Here is a 25,530-nt window from a genome sequence, read left to right as displayed (position 1 = left end):
GATTTCAGAAATGTCTTCCACTCTAATGTGACTCTGGGAATGGGGAAACTGCCTCATGCTTTCCTCTAGCCCTTGGGGTATTCCTGCTTCATCAAAACTGGGAAAGGGAGGAGTTAAAGTAGAAGAGGAAGCTTAAAAATATGCATCCTTATGAGAGAAGCAAGAATAAAATGTCATCTCTCGGCTCTGAAAACGTTACCACATTGATTTCTGTTTCATAAAAATGAGGTTAAGTTGAATGCATTAAGCTGGCAAACTGGATAATTGCATGTCCTGAAACTGTCTTCGAAACAGCTCTTTTCACAGCAGTGTTCAGAAAATAACTTCATCAATAAGGCTTTTGCCCATTAAACCTTCGCACCTCTCTGTGCCTTGCTCAGGAGTGAAGCTTGTCCTTCCTCAGAAAGATAACTTCTTCCTTTCACCTCAAACTAGTGGGAAAAGTAAGGCTGTTTTGCATTGCATTAGCATATTTCTGGCAAGAAAAAAAGGGTTACAACCAAACATGTTCTCAGGGCTGGGGCTTTCCAGCTCCCATGCCCCACAGACAGTGGGTTGCAGAGAGTCTTGCACAGCAGCTGGCAAGATTAGAATGGAAGTCAGAGTTGCTCAGAGCCAAAGCTTGACCTCAGGTTTTGCCACCCTGTGGAAGAGGCACTCCTCTCCCCAGCCAACCTGTCCAGGGTCAGGCCCTTCCAGACAGCTGAGCCCTCAAGCAGTCCTGCTGGCAAGACGGGTCCTGACCTTTCCGCATGGCTGACACTGCCCTATCCCCTTCCTCAGTGCACAGCACCTCTGAAAGGCAAGACCTTGCCTTCGGCTACCCTGTTTGCATGGCAACACATATGAATTCTTCTACTCACGGCGGTGAGTAATCTGGCGGTGGTGCTGAAGCCTGAGGTCTGAATACTGCACTCCATCCTAGTGAGCTTTGTCTGGGAGTGGGATTCAGGCTTCGGCTCTGCCCTGAGCTCCACAACACAACAGCACTGGCCACAGGGTGTTGTGTCTACAGTGAGGTGTACTGATAATTGGTTGTTCCCTCCCATCAGCCCTATCCACTTACTACAATAAAATGGACTAGGTAGGTGCCCACTACCATGGATTCCTCTGGTATCCAGAGGTACCTCAGAGTGCCCACCAGCTTCAAGGGAAGAGACCAGCAATGCAAACCAGGCAGAAGAAACCACACACATATCCAAAGAGCTGTTGAGATACAGTTTCTTTTCCAGACTCTGAACCCTTAATTATCCCTGTGAGTGGGGTATTTTTCTCTTCCTGCTAACAGAGCTTTGCTCTCCCTTTCACTCCAGCTCCAGCAGGAGCAGCTGTTCAGGTCCCCATCTGGCAATTCCCTTGCCCAGTGACCGGCTCAGAGCACATGAGGATGCTCTGTGGAGAGATGAAGTAACTGACTTCAATCTCTCTTGGCAAAAAGCAACTCCACGCTGCCGTGCTCCTTCTTACACTTCCAAATCCCCTCTTCTTCCTCCCCTACTAACCAACTTGATTTTTGTTTTCCATGGTCTTATTTGGGCCAAGCTCCTACTTCATTCACACAACTTACAGATTTGGCATGTTCCTTACCAGCCCTCTTGCTAAAAACAAAAAGTGAGGCGAGGAAATGCTGTTCTCTTCAGCTACCTCATTAAAGTTTTTCACTTGGTATGAATGCAATCAATAGTGCCTTCCTTGAAGAAACTTCAACAAGAAGAGCAATTAATTTTCTACCACTTGCCAAGGCTAATGTACCTTAGACACACTGGCCTTAAAGTATTGGGGGAGTCTGGCAGAACATGATTCCCATACTGCTAAAAGACAAAATCAGATTTGGCACTGGATCAGCAACCCAAACAGTAACAGCAATCTCCCTCTGAATGGCTTCAAAAGCTGTTTTGGCTGTTCCTAACATCAGCTCTCTCTAGATGTACATCACATATACACCATGTGATATATTGACACAAGGCTCAGCCCTGGCTATGCAGAGCACTGTGCAGGCAGCGTAGGGCATATACACAGCCTGAGGTGCTCAAGTCCAGCCCCACGGAGGGTACAGGCCTTTCCGGCTGACCTTCACAGAGCTTTTTCTATGGACCCATAGGTGGGAATCTTTGCCCCTACAATCCAAGGGAAGTGGGCACTGCCCTTGCTGGTTCCTGAGCTCACAGGATTTTTCTGTGATTAGGAGGCTCATGAGAAGTTTTGCTTAAGCTCTGCAGTCAGAGTACGGGGCTCTCCAGACCCCTTTCCCTGGTGCAAACGTACTTGACGTAGGTCACAACACCCTCCCCAAGTCCTATACGTCCTATATGACAGCAGCATGGCAGGCTGTGTCAATATGCTGAGCGCCCAGGGTCCCTACACCACTGCAGCTGGAGCATGCCTCATCAATAAAGTGCAAAGCCTCTATGGTATTAAATCTGAGAAAATGACAGCGCAGGAGGAATCTCCTCATGCGAGACTCCAGCACTTCTCCTTTGAGGACCCTCTGTTATTGTAACATATCAGCAATAATAAAGCCTGCCAGAACCCCCCCTCCAGAAACAATGGCCTGAAGAAAAATGACAGGCAGCTGGCAAGATACGGACGCTGAGCTGCAGGCAGCTGGTGCTGGCAGAGAGAGAGATGTGAGCTCCTCAAGAGAAAGGCAAGCTTACCCCAGTGTCCAGTGAACGGACATGTAAAGAGTAGGCTAGGAGGAGTCTGAGCAAAGAGGAGAATGAAGGGCTGGAGCAGCAGCCAGCTATCACAGTGATCAGAGATCATTAGGAGATCGCCTTATATCTTTTGAAAACCTTTGTAATTCCATCCCAGCATAAAAACCCAAACTGACGGCCCCTGTGACACAGAGAACCAGAGGCTGCACAAAGGCAAGACTCATTAACACACCTCACACCCTGGTCAGTGGGAACTTCAGATGTGTGAGAGAATTTAACCCCATTGCTGCTGCTATGGGGAGCCTGAGGCTGACTAGGGCCAGTCCCCTAGATGATTTTGTCACCACATGCACCTGTCTACTAAGAACAGATCAGAGAAAAACATCCATGAGATGGCAAATGGCTTTCACTTCTTACAAGCTGGATCTGAACTACTGACCTAGAGACAAATGGCTCCATGCCCTAATCCCAACCCCTCAAGCCATCTATTCCCCCTGTCATACCATGCTGTTGACAGAAGACACATTAAGCACTTCCAGAAGGTGACTGTAAAAAAAATAAAAGGCTTTCTCCTTTTTATGGCAACCTCTGTAGCTGCGCAGCTATTCAAATATTTGCCTGGCTCCTTATAATTCATTATAACCCATTTTTTATGATACTCTCTGTGAAACTGTATTCCCATTGCCCAGGTGGGAAGCTTCACCACACCAGAAAACTTTTTTTAGGTTTCTTTCTCCTGAGAGGTAACATGGCACAGGGCAGGGGACGGATCACTAGCTGCCCACAAGCAAGAGAGGGAAAATGCAATGCCTGTACAGGAATGGAGAACACCTGCTTCCTTCTGTTCCCTGGCCTTCCTCTGCAAGGATGTTGTGCTGCACAAGTGAAAACAGTTCAATAGAAAACACCAGAAAACTTTTTTTAGGTTTCTTTCTCCTGAGAGGTAACATGGCACAGGGCAGGGGACGGATCACTAGCTGCCCACAAGCAAGAGAGGGAAAATGCAATGCCTGTACAGGAATGGAGAACACCTGCTTCCTTCTGTTCCCTGGCCTTCCTCTGCAAGGATGTTGTGCTGCACAAGTGAAAACAGTTCAATAGAAAAGGCTGTGGTAAAATCTTGAACGACCTTTTTCTAATATGTCAACAAGAGTATTTTTGCCACAGATTTCAGCGCAGCCCAGATTTTCTCTAGAAGAAAAAGATGCTTGAGTTTTGGGTCAATTTGTGCAGTGAGAATGCAAATTACTGTAACTTGCATTATGGTTCTAATAAGCTCCTGTAATGACATTAAAGACAAATGCTTGATAATGCTGCCTTGAGAAATGAGGTAATACAGATTTAGAAAGAGACCCAGCCCATTCTCCCCCTCCCTGCCACATTACCAGTGTTCTTTGAGTCTGATTTTACTCAAGGGTGGCCAGAGGTTTTAATGAGTTATTCTCAGGGGTCTGCATTGCTATTTAACATGACAGAACTGCAAATCATATCGATAAAAAAATCTCCTAAGCCATTTTGAACTGCTCATGCAATGGGACCCTGCTGTGCTACTTGAGAACAATAATTTTTCCCAGCTCCTCCTCTCTCAGGATCCAGTTATGGATTTGGCCTAACATTACATCCCCCAGGCCACTAGCCACGTTATTTTAATTTAATTTAAGGAAGGCTACAAATAGGTCAGCACAAACTAAGGGAATTAGCTGTTCAAATCAAAATGAAAATCGATTGGGAGCCATATTCTCATAGACTTTGGAAGCTCTCTCCTAGTCCTTACATACAAGCTCTCTAGGTTTTGAATCAGTTTTCTGAATATCTCTGCATCTTCTTAAAGCGATGCCATCTTTCAGATGATGTAATCTGTGGCTGGTACCAGAGCTGAGAAGATGCATTCCCTCCATTCTAACACCTCTATGTAATATGGAAACTCCTGGGAAGAAAAGGACAGCATTCAGGAAATGTTTCAATTTTTCATTGATGTAATAGTTTAAAAATCACCAAATTGTCTTTTTCTTCAGGTTTCAGCTTCCAGGTTGAAAACGATAATTTTTTTCTAACAAAAATCTGAAAAAATCCTCTCATAATAATCTTAACATTGTGAGATATATATATATATCTCAAAACCAATTAGTCCCTTTCCTTCCCATCATAATTTCTCACATAGATTCTGAAATCAGAATACTTTGGTCATCTAAGCCTACCTGCTATTTGGAAACCAATGTATAGGATTAGGATTTTACTGTTGTCCCAGTAAATGTTCCTTGTTCATAAGTCAAAATAGTTTGATCTTAAAAATAGGTTACTGAATCCTGGCACCAAACACAGGGGTAGATGCTGTGCATAAAATAGGGAAAGCCAAGCAATTTGCTCTTAGGAAAAAAAAAAATCAGTCATTTTTGCCTATGAAAACCTAAAGAGTTTATTTTGTTTAACACAATTTGAACTGCATCTGTTAATTTTTATTTGGAATATGAGTTACATGGTATTATTCTGCTTTTATTCTTTCTGCTGGGTGACCTTGGAATAAGGTTTATAGATGTTAATGCTCAGAGACTGCTTTCTCTGACCAGTTTCTCAGAGACAGCAGTGTGAAGGCCCAGCTCCGGACTCTATGAGCAACAGTGTGCCTCCACTGTCAAGTGGTCAAGAACGACAGACCAACCCAGATACCCTGAAGAGCTGTTGGAATGGTTCAAAGGCCAAGATGTCAGGAGCTTCCCTGGGCATGACCAAGGTATGGCTGGAGTACCCATGTTTGTTCTAACCCTGGCAGTACAGCTCCAGACACAGACCATGCCAGCTCTCCTGGATCTCTGCTCATGGACTTGGTAACTAGCAGACACTCAAGTTTTAATATGATATTCAGGCAAGCTCAGCTCGAGCCAGTGCAAGTATGCCTTCCTACATTGCAATCAAGCTTCCTACTGCAGGGTAGATATGGCAAGCACTTCAAAAAGACTCTATTTATATTGTGCCCTACTGGTAAATTCATTCGTTGGACCACTCATGCAAAATGGATAATGCAAATGAAACTGCTACATTTGGAATTAAGCTTATTTTCATACTCCAGTGAACATGAGTGCATTAGATTGGGGTTTTTTTCTTTTTTTTCTTTAGGGTGTTCACCCAGCTGTAGTCCCCAGAGCAGTTATTTCAGATCCTGCAGATCCAGGGAAGGATGTCAGAGTAGTCCACTGCTGAGGCAGAATAGTGCAGGCACTTCAAACCACTGGCTCTCGAGCCCACAGACTCATGACTAGCATTGATCTGGAACTGATGAGTGTCTGGCTGTTTTACAGCACTGCGGCCTTAGAGAAGGCTGCTCTCCTCACTGCAGGGTGAGTGATAAATGCATGCAGAGCATGGACAATTGCAGGGGAAGAAACAGAGGGGCTCGCTGTGAACTCAGAAAGTGACCACTTATCCCTGTACTCACCCCGAGTTAAATGAATGCACAGACGTAATGTTCATCTAGGAGGCAGAGTAAGTAGATTAACATTTCTGTGTGTACCGGATCCCCCTCTCCTCCTCATAAAGGACCCAGAGTCTCAGCACAAGTTAATAGCAGGGAGCTAAGTTTCCCATGGCAGCAGTGACTGCTCCATCAAAAGTCACTGCATAAGCTCAGGACAGGCGAGCAGGGATGCTCTGTCCAGACACAACGTGACACATACCCTCTCTGACTAGTCCATCCACTTGTATTAACTCTGCCTCAGACTGCCCTACACAGATTCCCATAGTTTGCGCACATACTCTTCTCCAGTGGACCAGTGTGCCTTAGTCACAAGTTACTTGGTCATATACAAAGCGTCTATGGGAAAAGAAAACAATCTAGCAGATGAGACATAGAGTGGGATAGTGTGGGAGAGCAAAGGAGAATGGAAGTTTTCAGCAACCCCTTCTTCCAAAAGTCGTTCTTTAACTCTGCATAGCAACCTGTCCCTTGTGTACATCCAGAGCAAGTCCAGCGCACCACTTCTCCATCCTACAGGAATGTGGAAGGAATCCTACTGGTCTAGTGGAAGGTGTCCCTGCCCATGGCAGGGGGGTTGGAACTAGATGATCTTTAAGGTCCCTTCCAACCCTAACCGTTCTATGATTCTATGATTCTATGAATTAACACTTTCAGATCACCACTGCTGATCTGTGCAGTGAGGAAAGATGAAAGTGAACTTTCAGAAATCAATCATCTGTAGGCATTTCAGAGTAAGAGGAAGAAAGAACTGTCAGTGTGATTCCAGGGAGCACAACTATTTACTGACATGCAAAGATGAAGAACTTCTCTTCCCCATCTCCTTGCTTTGTAGCATGCACTGCACAGACAAGGGATCACCTCTTCTCCCAGCTTCCCTCCCACAGTGGAGAAGATGGAAAACCTCCTAGTAGCATACTCTGGGAAACTTCTGCTTGGGTCGAGCCCTGCTTGAAAAAAAGACTATCATGTTTGCTCTGCTGGGCTCTGCAATGCATAACAGTGTCTGCATTGCAGTCTGAAACTGCAATCCAACACCATCTGTCCCTTTCACTTGCAGCACTGCATTACTCCAGGAAGTCTGGTCTTCAGGGGGTCCAGAGAGCGCTTGGCTGTGCTGGCCCCCAGACTCACGACAGTCAGCAAAAGGGCAAAGTGCCCCCTTATTTGTATTACGAGACTGAAACTAGAAATGGCTGCTCAGTGACACTGGATGAGGAGCAAGGCAGGGAAAGGGCGCTGGTTTGTTTTCATTTCATGATTTTGTAAAGCAAATTCAGCAACAGCAAATACACTTAAATCCTCTTCAACCACCTTATGGAAAGGAAGTCAAGGAGCAGAGACAAGGAAGTGTAGAGCTCTGCACTGCTGTGACTACTAGTAAATCCGTATGAAGGAGCTACTTTAACAACGGCCTAAGCCACCACCTCGCCTTTCCTGAGCATTCTTGGATTAGAGGACAAGGAAGCACTGCAACCAAGGGACAAAACAACAGACCTGGGGGTACTTCATTGCTCTGCTCAGTCTCTGACTTACTGAGTCACACTGGGAAAAACACTTCGCTTTATCTCCATCTCCCTGTGCACCTTCCTGCCAGCCTGTGCTATGAAGCAAATTAACGTAGTAGTGGATTCTTCAGGGCTGTAGCCATCTCTCCCTATACATCTGCACAGCACCTTATACAATCTCATCCCAAACTTGAGCAAGGCATTATGCTCTGCTGTAAGTGAAGCATTCACAAATTATAACACTATAAACATGAAGCCTGAAATCTGTAAAGTATGCACCAGTGCTCTCCCTCTGAGTATGCACCAGTCCCTCCCTCTGATGCTGGGAGAAGGACACTGTTCGGCTCTATCATGAATTAGTGTTCTGACAGCTCAGTGCAATCTATCCATGACTTGCATGGCTGCTTTCCCTTCACATTCCCAGGAGCACACTCTGCATTAGATCATGCTCTGCATCAGGCTCTGCTCCAAAGAAGAAGAGGAGGTATGGGGAGGAAGATGAAATTGCCTTGACCAGCTTTCCTTGTCCTGAAAATACGCTCCTGACATGTGGAGAAAGCTGCAGGGAGCTTTCTCTTTGCTTTGGAGAGCATGAAGACAGGAAAAAAAACCCTAATTTCCAAGCTATCTGTAAGGTTGTGGATTCAGTCACATTATGCCTGACAACTCACCCTGCGTATTGCAGTTACCCTGGGAACAGCACAGCGTTCAGGGGTAGTGGGGCTCTTGCCTTTCACCAGACTTTTATGTCTTTAGAAAGACCCAGTTTATCTGCAGATTGCATTTCTTTCCTCTTCCCCTTAACATAGTGTCAGAGACTTTAGAAGCAAGAAGGTTATAAATACATCACCAAACAATTTATTCAAGGGATAAACACATAAAAAAGATGCTTGGGTAAACAAATGCCACAGGTTCTGCAAATGAGCTGTCTCTAGAGCTTTCCTCTGACCTGTTTCTGGACCTTTTGGGGCTCTGAGAGGGCAAGAGCATGCTGTCTGGCTAACTGCTACACTCACAGGCAGCTCTACAACCACACACTTCCTGTACGGGGTCCACCTGTACTCACTCCCCTCCCAGCCCACGCACCATCTCCACAGATTATATGTATTATTATCGTGAAGCAGATAGTACAGTCCTAAGTGACTACATAACAATATGTTGAAGACCCTCTTGGGAATCTGCTAAAAGCAAAGCATTACGCTCAAGACAGTATTCACACTGGCATAAAGTAGGAAAATGGGCATTCAAAGAAAGCACTTTTGTGTAATACCATCGTAAGTGGAGAAAAGATTTAGGATGCAAGTGCATCCCAGCCTCTGCTCACCTCCTCCCACTGATGAATATAGCGGATGAGCCGGGAGAGCCGCAGAAGCCGCAGAAGGCTGAGGATCTTAGTGAAGCGCACGATGCGCAGTGCTCGGGCTGTCTTGTACACCTCGGAATCAATGCGGGTTTCAACAATCAGGAAGATATAGTCCACAGGGATGGAGGAGATAAAATCTACCACAAACCAGCTCTTCAGGTACTTCATCTTGATCCTCTGTGGGTCTAGGATGATCTCTGTGTTGTCCTCCACCACAATGCCTGTTCGGAAGTTGAGGACAAGGTCGATGAGGAAGAACGTGTCTGAAACCACATTGAAGACAATCCATGGGGTAGTGTTTTCATCCTTGAAGAAAGTGATGCCCACAGGGATGATGATCAGGTTCCCTACCATCAGGAGCAGCATGGTCAAATCCCAATAAAACCTGGACAGCAAGACAGACACATGTGAGATCAGGTATAGAGTGGGAGATTAGGGAGCCCAGGACAACAGAACTAATGTGCTTTATACATCTCTACTGTCATTCATTCCCTATGCTCTACCAGTCTGCCTGATGTACACAGAGTGCACAAGGTGCTAATTAAGTACTTAGTATCACAGGAACACTCATCTTCTGCCTCACAGGGTCTGAAAGGAATTGAGTCCATGGGTGGACATGCCTGCTTGGAAACTTTGACTGGGACTTCAGAGCCACCCAAGAAGAGACTGACATACTTGCAGTGGCTACAAAGACTGTTAGGTGAAGAGAGAGGGAGAACAAGTGTTTGAACGGCCTCAGACTTTGTGTGCCAATAAAGCCGTTTGGGGTTAAAATCATTAGCCTTGCTCCTACTGTCTGATCCATCTTTAGAAGCAGCTAACACTGACAGCATTGGGATCAGGATGGAATTGGAGGCTGCGCTGTGATCTACAGTGTTCAGTTTAGATTTCTTGCTCAGCCAAGCTTACACTGAGCCTGGACTTCAGGAGTTTAGTCTGCGCTCTATAGACTCCTGTGTTGTACAGAAATAATCAATAAAGTTTGGAGTCACATGCCTGGAAATACCCATTTAATTTGTAAAGTAAGCAACAATAACATTTAACTACTGTTCCATGAAGCACAGACTTCCAAGAAGCTTATATTCACTTTAGTGGGAAGCCAGTTGTATCCAGTGGGCCTGACAACATCCATTTTTGGTTTTGAAGGCACACAGAGTCTGAATCTAGTTCCTAATTTATTTGTTTGGGATTTTTTAAGATTTTCTGCACGTGTTAGTGTAAAAGATACACAATCACACAATATTGCCCCAACTCTCCCAGAGTGAGAATTAAAAACTTTTTTGGGTCTCATTCTTTGCTGAGTAGTCTCCCAAGGGAGCCTCACTGCCCCACACAGTCCCCTCCAAGTGTTTCACATGTAGAGATGCCAATGTATTGTGGTTTCACATTGCCCAGTTTTCATCAGCTCTACATTGTATACTACAGGGTGGCTACTATAATACTGTGAATTATCATAAATAATTCGTAGTAAGATGCACTTGTCACAGCAAATGAGCAAAGTATACAGAGCAAACTGATATCAGGTTTGGTTGCAATATTCTGAAAGCTGCAGTGCTCTTCCAGTCAGTCACACAAACTAGAATGGTGTTTATATTATTGTTAATCTCTGGAGTACCAAATACACCTCATTTCCTAGGCCATAAAAAAGGTGACTGCCAGTTAACACAAGGGAGAGAACTGAGCCTTCCTTTATACCAATCATCTCAACAGCAGTGAAGTCAACAGAATGACTCTGGATTTACAATGATGTAATGAAGGATACTGCTGGGTTTCCTGAGGAAGGACACACATATGCTGCTTCTCTGTCTGACAGATTACGTTCAAAATCACTGCAATGTTTTAGGTAAATAGACGTGCCTTAAAGATCTTCAAAATCTAGCTTTGGTAAGGATTGTTCAGTTTAAGCCTGGGCCTTGGACCAGACTGAGCTGCTGCAGAACAGTATCAGTACAATGAGGCAACTACACCGACCTGTTAAAACTCTCAGCAGAAAAACAAAAAGGGCAGAATATGCCTTAAAATTGTCTCTGTATAGATTTTCTCTCCCTGTTAAGAACATCGCACTTGAAAGCATCTAAAAGCATATTTAAGATTCCAGCTATTACACATGTACAGAAAGGGTACAACCCAGCAGCACACCAGCAATTCTCAGATTCATCAGAGGCTGATGGGAACTGACTTCAGTATGAGCAAAGTTACCCACTAATGAGGTTTCTAAAAATGTCATCAACTATCTCTTTCTTGCTCTCAAGGTGCCATGCCCCTGCAGGCAAGGTAGCGTGCAATCCTTCACCTACTACAAAGGTACAGTTGGTGCTGGTAGACACTCAGCAATGACATTTGTCCATATGCTTCTAAGAGCAAAGCCATGCCACACAGTAATATGCATTAATGCCGTATAAATCCATGTTGTGGTCTTCCTTATTAAGGGCCTGAGATGATGCTGCAGGTTTCCTAGTCAATTAATCTAGATAATCACACAATAGCAGGAAGTCTGGAAGCAGTGTGTGTATTATTACTGAAAATAAATAACCTACCAGCCATCTTTAATATGCCTTAGGGGATACAGAAGGAGATATGCACGAAGAAAATTATTTTTCCCAGGTTTCAAATTAATGGCATGAGACAGACATGGCCAGACATGCAGAGATGTAAAGGTAAGTGGCTTTCTTCAGAGATCTTTGTTTTTTTTGCCTCTTATTTTTAGGTTGGCTGGTGATTTCAATAATTGGTGGCCACTGGGGACAATGACAACAGCGGTTAGGATGGCTCACAGTTTAAGAAAGATGTTTTCCACACATGCAACCCCAGTGAAATGCTTTGTGCCTGACCATAGCACTTCCTGCTCCCCCAGTCTGTTACAATCAATCATGGTCATACTACAGTCAAGGTGTCCTGCATCCTGATTTACACCATTTCTTGCTATTCCAGTTCTAAGATCTTCAAACTCACTTCACACAAGCTCTTAAATTCCATCCTGCTTATTACTGCTGAACTGTCCACAAAGAATCATGCTTTGCAATGTGGGCAAGCAAAGATAAGTGCTAAAATTCACTGCCATGTCTTTCTTAAACCACAGTTCTCCTCAAGGGTGTACTAGTGACTCAAGGTTATTGTCACAGGCTCCCCTCAGTTCTGACCTTTAAAGCTATCACTTACAAAACATACAAGGTAAACTTTTGAATCCAGTGTACCTCTGCTAATAAAAGGATATCCAAGGTGTCAGGGAGGAGATAGCCTTTGGACTCTAAGAAGGATGTAGAAAAAGCTGAGAACCACCAAGAATTTGGTCTGCACACCAATTCTACCACAGGAAGTTCCCCTGCTTTTACAGTGTAAACTGCCTAGCAGTTAAAGTTTAGCTAACCAAGATTCCACAGCTCCTGCACATTTTAATTTTACCCACATATGAAGCGTGATCTGCCTAGGATCGCATCACTGGATTTAGACTGAACAGACTCTCAGGGACCACAACACCTCAGCGGTCTAATATCATCCATGTGTCATTTTGTATTTACTATGAGGAACATCTTTTCACTCCCTGTAAATTATTGGCCAGAATGACTAACGGTGCATGTGATGTATGTAAGGGCAAGCACCAGCTATTAATAACCCATGTTTTCTGTATTTCTGTTGTTCCTTTCACCCAGGGATTCCACAGAGCTGACAGTGATGAAATTGGCTCCACTGCACCCAGGAGAGGCAGATAGAGTTATTATCCCTGTCTTGCAGATGGAGAAGTCATGTGGCAAAATTAAGAGAATGGGATTTGGCCATGGAAGTCTGAGGCTGAATAAGGATTAGACTCAAGAGTCTAACTATATCTGAAGCTATTAGTAAAAGAGTTTAACAGAGATGCATCTCATTGACATCTTTCTCTGATATCCTGTCTTCTTCTCACTTCCTGTTTTCAAAAGCCTCCATAAAAAATTAATAAATATTAATGTATTGTTTTATTATAGTTGACTCAGTGTGACTGAACAGCTCACAGCACAAGGAACAGTCAGCACTATATAACCCAGATGTCTTGTTCAAATATACTTCTTTTTTATACTACATCCTACACTACGCACACTGCTTAGATCTGAAAATCACATTTGAACATGCCCTGTTACCTCCTATTATTATAAATACATTATATAATTCCTAATATATTATTTAGTTGCAACAGAATGCGTCTGAGAATTAGTGTGGCAAATACACTTCAGGCATCGTTGGTGTCACTCGGTTGATCTAACAGTGTGTATAGTTCATAGCTATTAGTCTGTGGTTTCTGATCAGAAAGATCATCTTTCTGTTCTGTCTAGTGCATAATGTAATAGCAGGCTAGGAATATTGCTTTTGGATGTCGTTTCTTTAATTAAATAAACCTTGATTATTCAAAACTATTCCATGATGCTGTGTAACCAGTTATAATGCAGGAGCTCAGGAAGGACTGTGACGGATTGCAGAGAAAATAGTGAATTGCAGAGGTCAGCCCAGTCAGCATCACTGTGTCAGTTTGGCAGTCAAAACCTGCCCTGGAATGGGGCACATTTGTGGCCTTAACTTCTGTTCTTGCTCTGTAGTGTGTGCACTGTCAAGAGAAAATAGACTTGAGCAACTTCACCTCTAAATTAACAATGCTTTTTGGATGTCTTCAGCTTCTGCTGAAAGGCAGCCAACTCCAGGTTGAACTGAGGCGCTGCCTGAAAGTGCACAGAAAAGAAGCAAAAATAAAAATGCATCTAACTGAAAATGCCAGGGAGCCACGATATTCTCACCAGCGATGGAATTGAGCTCAGACACCGTGGCCAACCTTCCTAACCTTACAAGAACAGGTCTTTAATGAACAAATCTTGCTAAAACCAAAACCACAGACAAATCCAATTGCTCTACCAAGGCCAGGTAGAAGTCCTGGCTCGGTGCTGACTCAAGAAACCGAGTGCCACCTACTGAGTCCCAAATGACATCTCTGTCCTCTGCTTTGCATAAGGAGGAATTGCTATATTATTCCTTTAAAGAGTTGATGAAAATCTGCCCTTTCCTCCTGAGGAGCAGTTCCCTTCCTCCCCTCTGGATTGCATGTTGAATTAGACACTGTTACGCTCACTAGCAACTATCCTGACTGGAAGGAGGTCGTGCTTTAATTCCCAGGACTGCTAGTCAGGCTAGAAATAGAAATCATCTTTTGTAAAGAGCATTAGCGGATGTCAGTGTGGAAAGTTTACTCCAGGAAGCAGCTATTCACATAGGTATCTGAATACGGAGGAGAGAGAAAGAGAAAAAGCAGGAAGAGAACCTTCCCTGTCTTTGGAAGCATTACTTCTCCCAGATATGAGTAGGCATATTTTGCATTATTCACAGAGATAATAGGAGTAACATGGTGATTCACTGCTCCCAAACACACTAAAGGACACAACCAGCTACCAAGTCCAAGAATTCACTTGCTAGAAGAATTCAAATTTATTTATAGAGAGTTATTCAAATACCTGTGCACTTGACAACCTCTTTGAAATTAATACCTACCAAAACCAGAGTCAAATGACATACAAAAATATTCTGTGTGCTATAAGATGGGAAATGATTAGGGGGACCTAGCTAAAGAATAAGACAAACAGTTTTAATCCCTTCTGACCAATCTATGCAAATAATATGTATCCTCTGTCATCCTGAATAAAACCCCTGAGAGCACCAATAATTAGCCATGCATTATGACAGCACAAGGAAAGAGCTCTGCTGTGTCCCAGCCTCCTCTAGAATTCCCTGGCTGCCTGCTTTGGCAGTGCTGGCTGCTTCTCATTCAGCCATGGTTGTCCCTGTCTGTTACAGAACATGGGCTGCACCAAATTCGACTTCACTGCCCACTGTTGCTGCGCAAATACATGGGAAGTAAACAGCGGAGATACACTAATACAGTGGTTAAGGGCTATGTTCAGATTACCAGCACCTATGGGTCTAAGGAAGATGTTCCAACTATCTCCTCAGGGTGCCAGTAAGGAGGCAGGACAGGGAGCCATGTAGAGCTGGTAGTCCAAACCATTCATCTTTCGTTGAACTTAGATGCCGCCGTTATCATGATGCCTCAGCTGGGTATCAGTACGGTATCGGCGAGTTACTAAGATGGGATACACTTCTGTATGTGATTAACTTTCCTATCAGGCGCAAAAGGACTATTAGCTAGTGATGAATTATAACTGCTTACATAAGCAGCTATGTGAACAGGGATATCTACAGCATCCACTAAAAACGAGGTGTATGCCTTGGAGAACTCTGCATCTAGATTTCTTAAGACTCATGTTGTCTTTGACAAAATTTTCACTGAATTCAACTGTTAGTCTTACTTGAGGCAAGATAAACTCCAAGACCTGTATTTAGCCTTTCACGTAGATTATCTCCAATCTACATAATTGCTCACCTAATCCGCCCTGAACAGTGCAGAATTCCATACTGTGTTTCGAGTTTAACGCATATGCTCATATTATTACCTTAAAATATAATTACATGGATTTTGGTGAGTGGAAAATTAGGAAAGCTATTGTTTATGTAATACTTTAAAATGGCATTAGCAGTCCACGCAAGGTAGCATATTAGCTTTTTATTACTTATCTATCATCAATTTTTAAATCTAACACTACATTATTAAACAATAATCAACACCCTACATTTTTCAAATTAATGTGTATACATTAATTAAATCCCAACAGAGATAATTAAGAAGGTATTATTAGCATACATTACAAATAGATAGACTATGAGATACCAAAGATTTAAGTAACTTTCTCAGAGGTAGAACTACTATCCAGAAAATATGGTTGCCTAGTTTTAGAAGAGGTTTCCAGTCATGTTATATACTGTAATTTGATCAGTCCATTGTAAAAATATAAATATACACATTACTCAGTGATATTTTTATTCCAGCTATAATACTTCACAATTTGCAAACAACATGTTTGAGGCACTGATGCATTTAACCAATTATAACATCATACATTGTGAATTATGCCCTTTCTTTAACATACAAAACACAACACATTATATCAATGAGTTAGCTTAAATTATTGGTTCCCTGATAGTACCTACAGTACACCCACTCTACTGTCAGACTTCTTAAAGAGATGAAGGTTTGTGTGAGGCAGATTTTTACAGCAGAATTCACAAGCCTTGAAGACTAGTAAAGCAGACCTTATGGCGAAGGTCTTCTACCAAGGGGCATCTTTGAACTACGAAACAGCTCAATGCCCTGAATAAACATGAGTTTGGTAGCTGTTGGAACAGCTCTGTTGCCAGTGCAGTCTGAGCGGATCTCAGACAGCACCGCAGTGGGCAGCCCCCTCAGACGAGCCCAGGCTCTTATTGCTGTGACTGTAAAAGCCTTGGACCCTGCACTTCCCACCGGCTCTAGTCAAAAACTGCAAAACGCAATGTGAACTCATTACCAGGGGAGTTACCTTTTTCATCAAATATTAGCTAAGGAGAAATGGCAGAGTCTTCACCTTGTGTGGGCTGCAGCCTCTACAGGCAAGGAGAACATGCCACATGCTGGGACCTCCAGGGAAATCTCCTCTCTGGGGGTCTTATGGAGAGCTGGGATACTCAGCACTGCCTATGGGAGCTGCTAGAGGAGCCACCAAGAAACTGGTGGTGATTGTCCTTCACAATTTCTATGCCCTCCATCTAGTCAGCTTAAAACAGGCTTTGTGATTCAGCCAAGGCAGACAGCCCTTAAGTTCTGCGACTTTGATGGAACAACTTCATTGTGTTTCCTGTTTTTCTGTCTCAGAAAACCCAAGCACTCTGTATTACCTTTGTGCTGAAGTGAACCAGTCGTGAACCAAAACAACATTAGGAAAAGTATTGTTCAAGCATGGGAAAAAAAAAAAGTGGAACATTTTCCCAAAGAACTGCTGACACCCTTTCTCATAAGTGTTGTTAACCTCACCTAGATACAGAAGCTGATGATAGAGTGGAAGTGACTTGGCTAGGACAACTGCACTCTAACCACTAGATAGTGCTATCTTTCACTCAAGTTTCCCCACATGCCATATGGTGTATGTGAACTACACAGCAAGTGGTATCTCTCAGATTCATGGAGACTGAGCAAACCTTGTGGAGTGTCATTTCATTACAGTCTGAGGCATGTCAGGACAGGAGTTCATGGAGGCTACAAGCGCTGCTGCATGGCTTGCATGAGTTCTGGGATAATGAGAGTTCTGGACATCTAAACTGTAAAGTCAGTGCCTACCACCTAACTCTGCAGTGTGCTTAACAGCAATTGTATACACATTTTCAAGAGTTTTATGTGCAATCTGCCATTCAATAAATGCAAATGTATTGGAACACTTACACCTAGTCCTTGCTCTGCAGACATACTGTATCACACAGAAACAATATGCTTCTGCACTTCAGTTCCAATAACGCTGACACATAAACATGTCACAAGAATAAGAAAAGTCATGGTGGATTCTGCATGAAGTAGTCAATTGACCGCTCTCCTCAACTCCCACTGCCTTCCTGCCTGCAGATATCAGCCTTACAAATTAAACTCTGGTATCTATACTTAGAACCAAATCTCTCCAGAAAGGTAAAAATAAACAAGATTTCATTTCCCTTTTGGGGAACGCACACACAGAAACAGAGATAGCCACAAGAGACTTCATTTATTTTGGCTCTAAATTTGGACTATGGAGGCCAATAGAGCACAGATTCCATTTCTGACTACAAAGAGCATTAGTATTATTTTCTTACTTGCCTGGACATAGCTATTACTGGTTCATGGAGATTTCCCCTGTAATAACCTGCAAAAGCAGTGAAATTCCTGTGGTACTACCTGCAGGAAAGATTATTCCCTCTCTTTTTGAAGGCCCAAAGGAAGAACATTTACACACTAAACCTAGACAATTTATTGTTGTTTTCACAGCACCACTGAGGTGATCAAAGATCTAAACTGTTCTGCAGTGGCAATTCATTGCACCAGTGGCTGGAGACACCATTGGGAAGTTAATACAGTACAGATTCCGTGCAAGATTAATAAGCACAAGTTTCCTCTGGAAGGAAACCAGGCCAATGCAAGCACTGTCAAACCAAGCTCTGACCCATCTGGACAGACTCCTCTCCCTGTTGGTGATGTTAGACCACTTCAGGCTCCCTGTTGAAGGAAGGTATAGACAGATTGCACACCAGCTGCTGGTGGTCTGGGATTAACTCCTACACAGCCACACCACTGCATAAAATGTGTTCTCCTGCATGGGTGTCTCATCAAACTTCATCAGAAGAAACCTGCAGCACCACATCCTCCAGAGTTAAAGAATTAAGTACGGTTTGCTATTTGCAGCATTTAACCAAAACTGCGTGCATGGCAGAAAGCCCAGGCCAGAGAGCTTAACCCTCTCTTCATATCCAACCCTACTGCACTCACATTCCCCCTCCTTTGCACTCCCATCATGCTGAATTCCACAGGTTTTCAAGGTGTTAGATGTGTATTGATTTCATAGAGCTCCCAGAATACATTATGTATGAGACTGACATGCTAAGGGCCTCGCAGTTCTGCATTGTTTGATCTTCTGAAATCTGTCGCTTGTATGAATATGGAAAAGTTCCTCTTTGTTTCCTGTCCATTGATCCAGACATTAACCCTTCTCTGTGTGCATTTATCCCTGATGATTTAATAATGACAAAGACCAATAAACAGAGGAAAGGAAGGAAGCCCATTTAGGGGGACCGATTGCCATGGAAACATGCCATATGTTGTTGTTGTAGAGAACGGATAGATCAATAATGGCTGCAGCTTCCAAGTCATCATCAATATGTTGTGGAATGTGAAGGACTAAAGCCTGAAGACATGGGTAAGTTGTGACATTATGAAGTTCAGGCCCTGGCCCATAACCAACATCTAGCAGGACTCAAATTAAAATGTTTGGGCAGTAGAAAGGTGGATCTGCACTAGGGAACTCTGAATTGTCTCAAAAAGTAGTGACACTGGACCAAGGGTTTGATTTGTCCCCAAGTATATGAAGGAAAGGGACTGTATCTTATTTTGCAGTGCCCAGACTTCAGTTTCTCAGAGACACACAGGTACAGATTTCAAAGCCTACTTCTGTGAATCTCATCTTTCATCTTTACTTGCCAGAGTATTAACAGGAGCTCACACCTGAGGATTCAGCGCTGCAGGTAGAGACTATGTAGATGATACATATATATATGTACATATGTGTATTAGTTCATTAGTAAATGCTACTGCAAGAGTGGCAGAGGACGTACGACACCAACTGATGGAAGAGGTATCTTCCGCCAACTTAACTTCTTGGTAAGTTATAAGGAGGACAGGCTGGATTCTTAACTACTTTGTACTGACATGGCTCTCATGACATAGTATGAGTTTACATGAGATGAGGGTGTCAGCCTTGCCACCAGGAACTCAAATTTACTAAAACTAAACACTAAAATAGAGCAGGGAGATTACATGACTCACATAACTAGGTAAGAATCACAGGTCAGAAAGTGGGGGACAGTGGAGGGGATTGTTGAGGGGACAGTGAGAAAGCATTGTTTTGCTTTCTCAAAGCTGTTGTTTTGCCTTGGATTGACAAATTTATGCCCTGATGCTCTGCAGTAGGCCACAAAGAGGTGACAAATGCATGCAAGAGATAGCTAAGTCATGTGCCAGGTTGAGAAAAAGACTTCTAGCCATCTGAGATGCTAAAAATGTTCCTCCTAGGTATTGTGATGCCACAGCTTGGTGTTGATTAGGAATCACAGCTCCAGTCTCCCCAAACAGAAAGCTGGGTGAAACAGCAGTTCTCTTACTACAACGTCTAGGCTGTCATAGAGACTCTTAGACACCCAGGCTTGGGTTACCCACTGTAACTTCTGAACCACCACCAGGACAATCATCTCCGCAACAGGTCACCAGTGGGCTTCAGCGGCCTTAGAAACAACTGCGTATGTAGTTTAGCTGAGTAGTTAGCCGTTTACATCCAGTTTACAGTGAAGACTGAAAAACAGAGGAAGAGCTTCCTTGTGCCTGAGGATGGATCAAACCTGAGCTTGATCCAGTTGTCATTCAGTTTCATGAAGCAATTTACTCAGCGAGACACATCTGTGCTTGCAGGATAAGGCACAAGTGCTCTCTCATATTTTCTCTTCAACTTTTAGAGTTACCGGGATTTATGTCCGAGACAAGTAACAGCATCTGCCAGACTTCAGCGCCCATGCACACTTATTCCTACCACTCTGCATGAGTCCTGGATATGCCAGATGGGACAGGGAGAAAAATTTAAACCTCTTTTCCGCTTAATGGCAGGATGGAAATCCAAAAAGCTGCCAGAAAAAGGTAATAGAAAGCAGTCTGGGGGTTTCCAATGGTCTGCTGGAATGATGAAATACAAAGATGTGTTACCCTAAAGGTTCAAAATTTGCTAAATCACATGCTTACTGAGGAGAGAGAAGGCCAGAGTGACAGAACACGTTCCAGGTGTGTAGCTTTTATCCATGACAAGGACACTTCACCACAGACCAAGTGGTTACTTAGCACAGGGCTAAGAAGACCTGAAGAGAGTTCACTCCCAATTTACACTCCCAAGACAAATACCTTCTTTAACAGGCATTGCTTCTGGATTAAAAATGCTTTGGCCAACAGGGATGACAGCTCTAGTGCAACTTTCCTGCCTACTCTATGAACAGCAGTATGGCTTCAAGTGTTAGAGGCTGAAGGCCAAAGGAGCAATGTGTAAGAATCATGGATTGGGATGGATAGAGTACACACTTTGTACTGTTTCCAAACTTCTACCTATCAGTATTACTCCATGAGAATCAAAAGGAGAACACTGATTTACACTGTCCCTTTCTGATCTGGTGGGAAATGTTAATGCTGGCGTCACTGTTTCAGACAAGCTTCACCACGAAGTGCCAGCCATAAGCCTCCTTCTGCGGGGAAGGGAAGATGGGGGTGGAGGGGAGTAAGATATCTAAAATGAAAATGAGGTAGTGACTATGTGTGTTTCAGTTTCAAAAGCAGAAAATATTGTTCTTCCCCAACTCTCCTGCTGCTAACATCAGACTCTTGTTAGCAATGAGTTATTCAGGCTGGATCGGAGCACAATGAATCCTCAAAAAGACTAATGCTGCTGGGATCTTGGGGTTATTCAGGTATCCGAGACCCCAGACAAGAGATGAATCACCTTCTAAAAATGCAGTAGTTAAGGGGGAAAAAAAAAGTCCAATTGCCTCTGATTATTTTAGGTCTCAGAAGAAACATACTGTGCTAAGGCTATGCTTATCTAAGGCATCCACGTTAATCCACGATCCCCTCCAACCATTGGATGCTGAATTAATTACTGCATGTTCTGAAACAGTATGTAACTCACAAGAGATTTTTTTCCTTTTGACCTCGAAGCACTTTATGGCGAGTGGCCGAGTCTCACCATCAGCATCTGCCAGCTGGGGAAACTGAGGCATGGAGAGGCAGCTATTTCTTGAATGCCTCACTCGCATTCAGATCCACAGCAGGAAGAAGAGAGACCAGGACTCTCAACATCCACTCCAGTGTCTTAAGGGCACTGACCTCGGCTCACGACTTACCACTTCAGCTCCATAGAAAGGCAGTTCCTTATGCAAGGAGCCGCTGTGCTCCAGTCCTTTCCAGTTTCTGAGAAACTATTATTACAGCATGCTATGTAACACTCCTATAAAGGAAGCAGGTGCTAGGGAATCTGGGCATTTTCACTTAACACATATCTGACTTTTGCCAAGACACATAGTGTTGATGGATCTCTCTCGCTCTTTCCAGAATACACTACAAATTTCTGACTTTTAATCCTTTGTAGAAAGGGCACATCTTTGTTGTGTGGTGGGGATTCTCCTTTATCAAAGTTCAAGTCCATGTTTGCAGGGTCTCAGCGACCTGCACAATCCTCTCCAGATGTTTGTTACAGTCAAGAAACCTTCCGGACCAAGTTGTAAGTGTAGCCCCTTCCTTCCTCGCCATTCCAAATCTCCATTACAATCAGTGTGGGTTTTCATTAACACCTCTCCTTAAAAAATACACAGACCAGGAAAACACTGGTTGCAAAACACAGCAGCTTGCTCTAACTCTACTACAATGTCCAGTGCTGCTCCTCCAATATAGACAGTACTTTTCTGCCAGAGCCATCCAGACAAATAGCGATGGGCAGCATTAAAAGATGCTTAGATAAATCTTTTCCAGTAGGGGCTGGGCTTTATCTGCTCTGTTTAAGTCAGTGGAACACAGCCATTGAGCCCTGGGGGAGCAAGTGCCAGTCCTAAATCATTTCTTTGATTAATTGTTCTTGGGAAGGAAGAATTCATTAAGCATTCCGCTCAGCAATTAGAAATAAATATATTTTTAGAATAAGCAACCTGCCAGAAACAAGTTGTTTCAGAAATATATTTAGATTGATGCAGCCCATTTTACATCAATACATAGCAAGGAGGCTCCAGCCTGCCAGGTTCCATCCTACCTACAGGGACACTGCAGAAAAAGGTAGGACAGTCCTGTCACTGAGGAACTACTTGGGCTCTCTACACAACTCAAGTTCAGATTCTGTGAGAAACTAGCTACAAAATAATATAGTTTCTCTGTATATTAGTTTTCCAGACATAAAATGCGAATATATATCCTTGCTATTTCACAGAAATATTACAAAGCTATTTCTACAAACAGCTGGGACAGTGCAGATATGACAGTCATGAAAACCCAATAAATAATGAAAAAAACCCCTGTGTTTGCACTTCAGCATCAGGGCTCAGACATGTTACAAAGTGAATATGAAATAACAATCTCTTTAAAGATTTTTGGATATATGGCCAATATAATTACCACAGACCTCAGGTCTGTGCAAGTAGTTTTGTTGACACAGTAAACAATTACCAAAGGATAGCAGGACAGGTATCTATTCTAAGGCAGTGATATTCAAGCACATTCCTGCCTATTTAAGGTGCAGATTCCACTGACAAATGAGGTGTAAGTGTATATTTTATAAATCCCCTTACTTCAAGGCAGGAACTCATCACAGAACTCTTCCTATTTTCTTTTCCTCTTTTGGTGTGGTCAGGGTCTATTCATTCCCAAAACCCAGAGAAGCATATGCAACTACAAGATGGGCAATGGCACTTTGTGGGTGCCACAGCCCTCCTCAACAACCTAGAAAGATGTACTCCTGGTCCCAAGCCTGGAAGAAGAAACTCTAAAAGAACCTAAATATCTCCTGGGTACTGAAAGTTACAGCTAAAAAGACTATTCCAGACTTTTAAATTTTTTGTCTTAAAAGAAAAGACATGTCTTATTCTTCGCTTGTGGTGCCTAGAGGCAAATCTGTTCCCTGCCCCGTTTTGGGTACCTAGGATTGCAGCAATGTCTCAATGAATTCCAACTTTTCCAAGAAGCAGCACAAGAACACAGTCTCAAAGGCCCTCTTCGCTAAAACATGAAATACACTTGTAGTTTTTTACTTCTACACATACAGGACCCAATTTCAAGGCCACTGTAGCAGGCACTGACTTAACCTTTGATTTCACTAGGAGCAGGGATGCACCAGCATATTACGTAAATTAGCTGGGAACTTGTGCACTTCAATGCTGTTTGATTACAGGATTTCTGTATTTTTCTTTTTAGTTAATTGAATACAGGATTTCTGTATTTTTCTTTTTAGTTAATCTAGTCCTTCTGTTTAAGTAAGCTTAGTAGTAAGGCAAAAGCTAGGGTTTTCCTCTGTGTTTCAAATTCATCCCACCAGAAATATATGTGATATGACTCAGCCCAACTGGCTAGCACTCGGGAATCACAGGAAGGCTGAGAAAGAGAAGTATAAAGATGGTTCAGTGATGAGGGTATCTGGAAGAAAACTCTGCAAGTCACTTGAGCCAACATCCTCAGCACTCCCTGAGTTTCAGAGGGCAACAGCAGAAAGGATTTCACTGGAGTCCAGGCAAAGCAGATAGCAGATTAGCTCTGCTTTCAAGTATATCCAAAAACATTCTAGATCATTAGATATTCAGACTGTAAATGAGGGATCTCCTTTATGAAAGGCATCATTGAATCAGAAATAGCTGTTTTGTGGGCAAAGAGCAGAAAATTCAATGCTCTAAAATACTTCCACTCTAGCAACAGAGCGCCTCACTGAATCCTGCTTTGAAGATCCATTCCACAAACATCAAAATGTCAATGTAATCTGGTATCTCTCACCGTAGCGCAGTATTAGCAAGTCTCAGACAATGCTAGACACAGTGCCCATATGTGCCTCAGAGGTACCTATACAAGAGAAACAGGCCAGAAGTAGCTCCAAGGAGTAAAACTAATTCCCAGTGCCACCCTCACTAGCTGCAATGGATTCTTACCAAGGAATTGGGCTCCACACATCTACTGATAAAAAACTAATTTCAAAGAAATGCATCCTTCTGCATCCACAAGAACCCCCGAGTGTGGAGAAATCCTTTTACCCAGTGTTGTGGCAAGGCTAACGCTGAGGTGAAATGCAGCAGTTACACAGTACACAGCAGAACCACATACCACTACTGCTTCAGGGCAGGGTATGAATGAAGCTGAAGCACACTATTCAAACGGTACTAAAATTACTCACAGTGTTATCTGGCTGCCTATAAAGGCCAGTAGCCTGCTCTGTCAACAGCCATGGATTTTGAATGATCAGGGTAGGTTTTATTCCTACAAAACTACTTTATTTGGAATATCCTCCATTCCATTTTCTGAGCTAACCAGGACCATATATATTTTTCCTTTGAAAAACAAGTTTTGAAAGAGCTTGTGAAGAATACTCTCCCCTCCTCTTGTGACCAGCTATAGGAAAGCTATGCTCCACCTTGAACCACTGCAACTGGAGGTATAGCCAACCATATGCCTTTTTCCCTAACTGGACTTAGATCTCAGTATCCAAGTTCGGGGCAGACACAAGTTTTCACTTACCTGTCCTAACCTGATTCCCTGAAAAAAGCTGAACCACAAGGATGTGTACAGAAAGAAAGGCCTAAAGCTTATTCATGGGCCAAGCTGAGGAAATATGAATGACTAACATCAAGGCATCTTGTTCAGCTCTTTCACAGCTTGTCTCTGTACATCCTATCTAAGAAGACTAGAAAGAAATGCTGATGGCCTGCCATTACTGAAAAAATGCGTGTGTGATGATTACACTAGAGGAAGTGTTTAAGAGCTCAGCCTTGTGAAAATAATACCCTGTAACAGCTGCCAAGTCCCAGAGGGGTTACATCTCCCGACTCCCAAAGTCATGCACGACTTCTATACATCAGTGTCTCCAACAGCTCTGCTCATGGATAGGCATTGTCTTTCATCTCAACAGACAAGCCAGCACCTCTGTCATTTCCTATTCACCACGGGGTGCTCTGCCCTGCAAAGAGGGTTGTGCTGATTGTGGGATTGAGCTGTGAGAAATCTGCTTTTTTTTTTTTTCCCCTGCTTTCAAATTGTGGCTATGGGAAACAGAGGACTAGACAGACATCTGAGGTATTTTAGGGTGGGAGGAAGAGGAAAAAAGAGGTGGTGGATGTGGCACCCGGAAGAGGGAT

The 25,530-nt window shown here is 43.3% G+C and overlaps 1 protein-coding gene across 1 annotated transcript in view; it reads right to left on the bottom strand.

Moving 5' to 3' along the window:
• Positions 1 to 25,530, bottom strand: part of HCN4 (hyperpolarization activated cyclic nucleotide-gated potassium channel 4) — a 103,377-nt gene that overhangs the window by 64,485 nt on the left and 13,362 nt on the right. The window contains 1 exon segment of the mRNA XM_010147535.1: positions 8,959 to 9,382. Within this exon segment, the coding sequence (XP_010145837.1) occupies positions 8,959 to 9,382 (424 nt within the window).

Source organism: Eurypyga helias, unplaced genomic scaffold (assembly GCF_000690775.1).
Source record: "Eurypyga helias isolate BGI_N326 unplaced genomic scaffold, ASM69077v1 scaffold4882, whole genome shotgun sequence".
Lineage (NCBI taxonomy): Eukaryota > Metazoa > Chordata > Aves > Eurypygiformes > Eurypygidae > Eurypyga > Eurypyga helias.
Note: the sequence above shows the minus strand (reverse complement) of the source record. Positions and strands in the feature narration are given on the sequence as shown.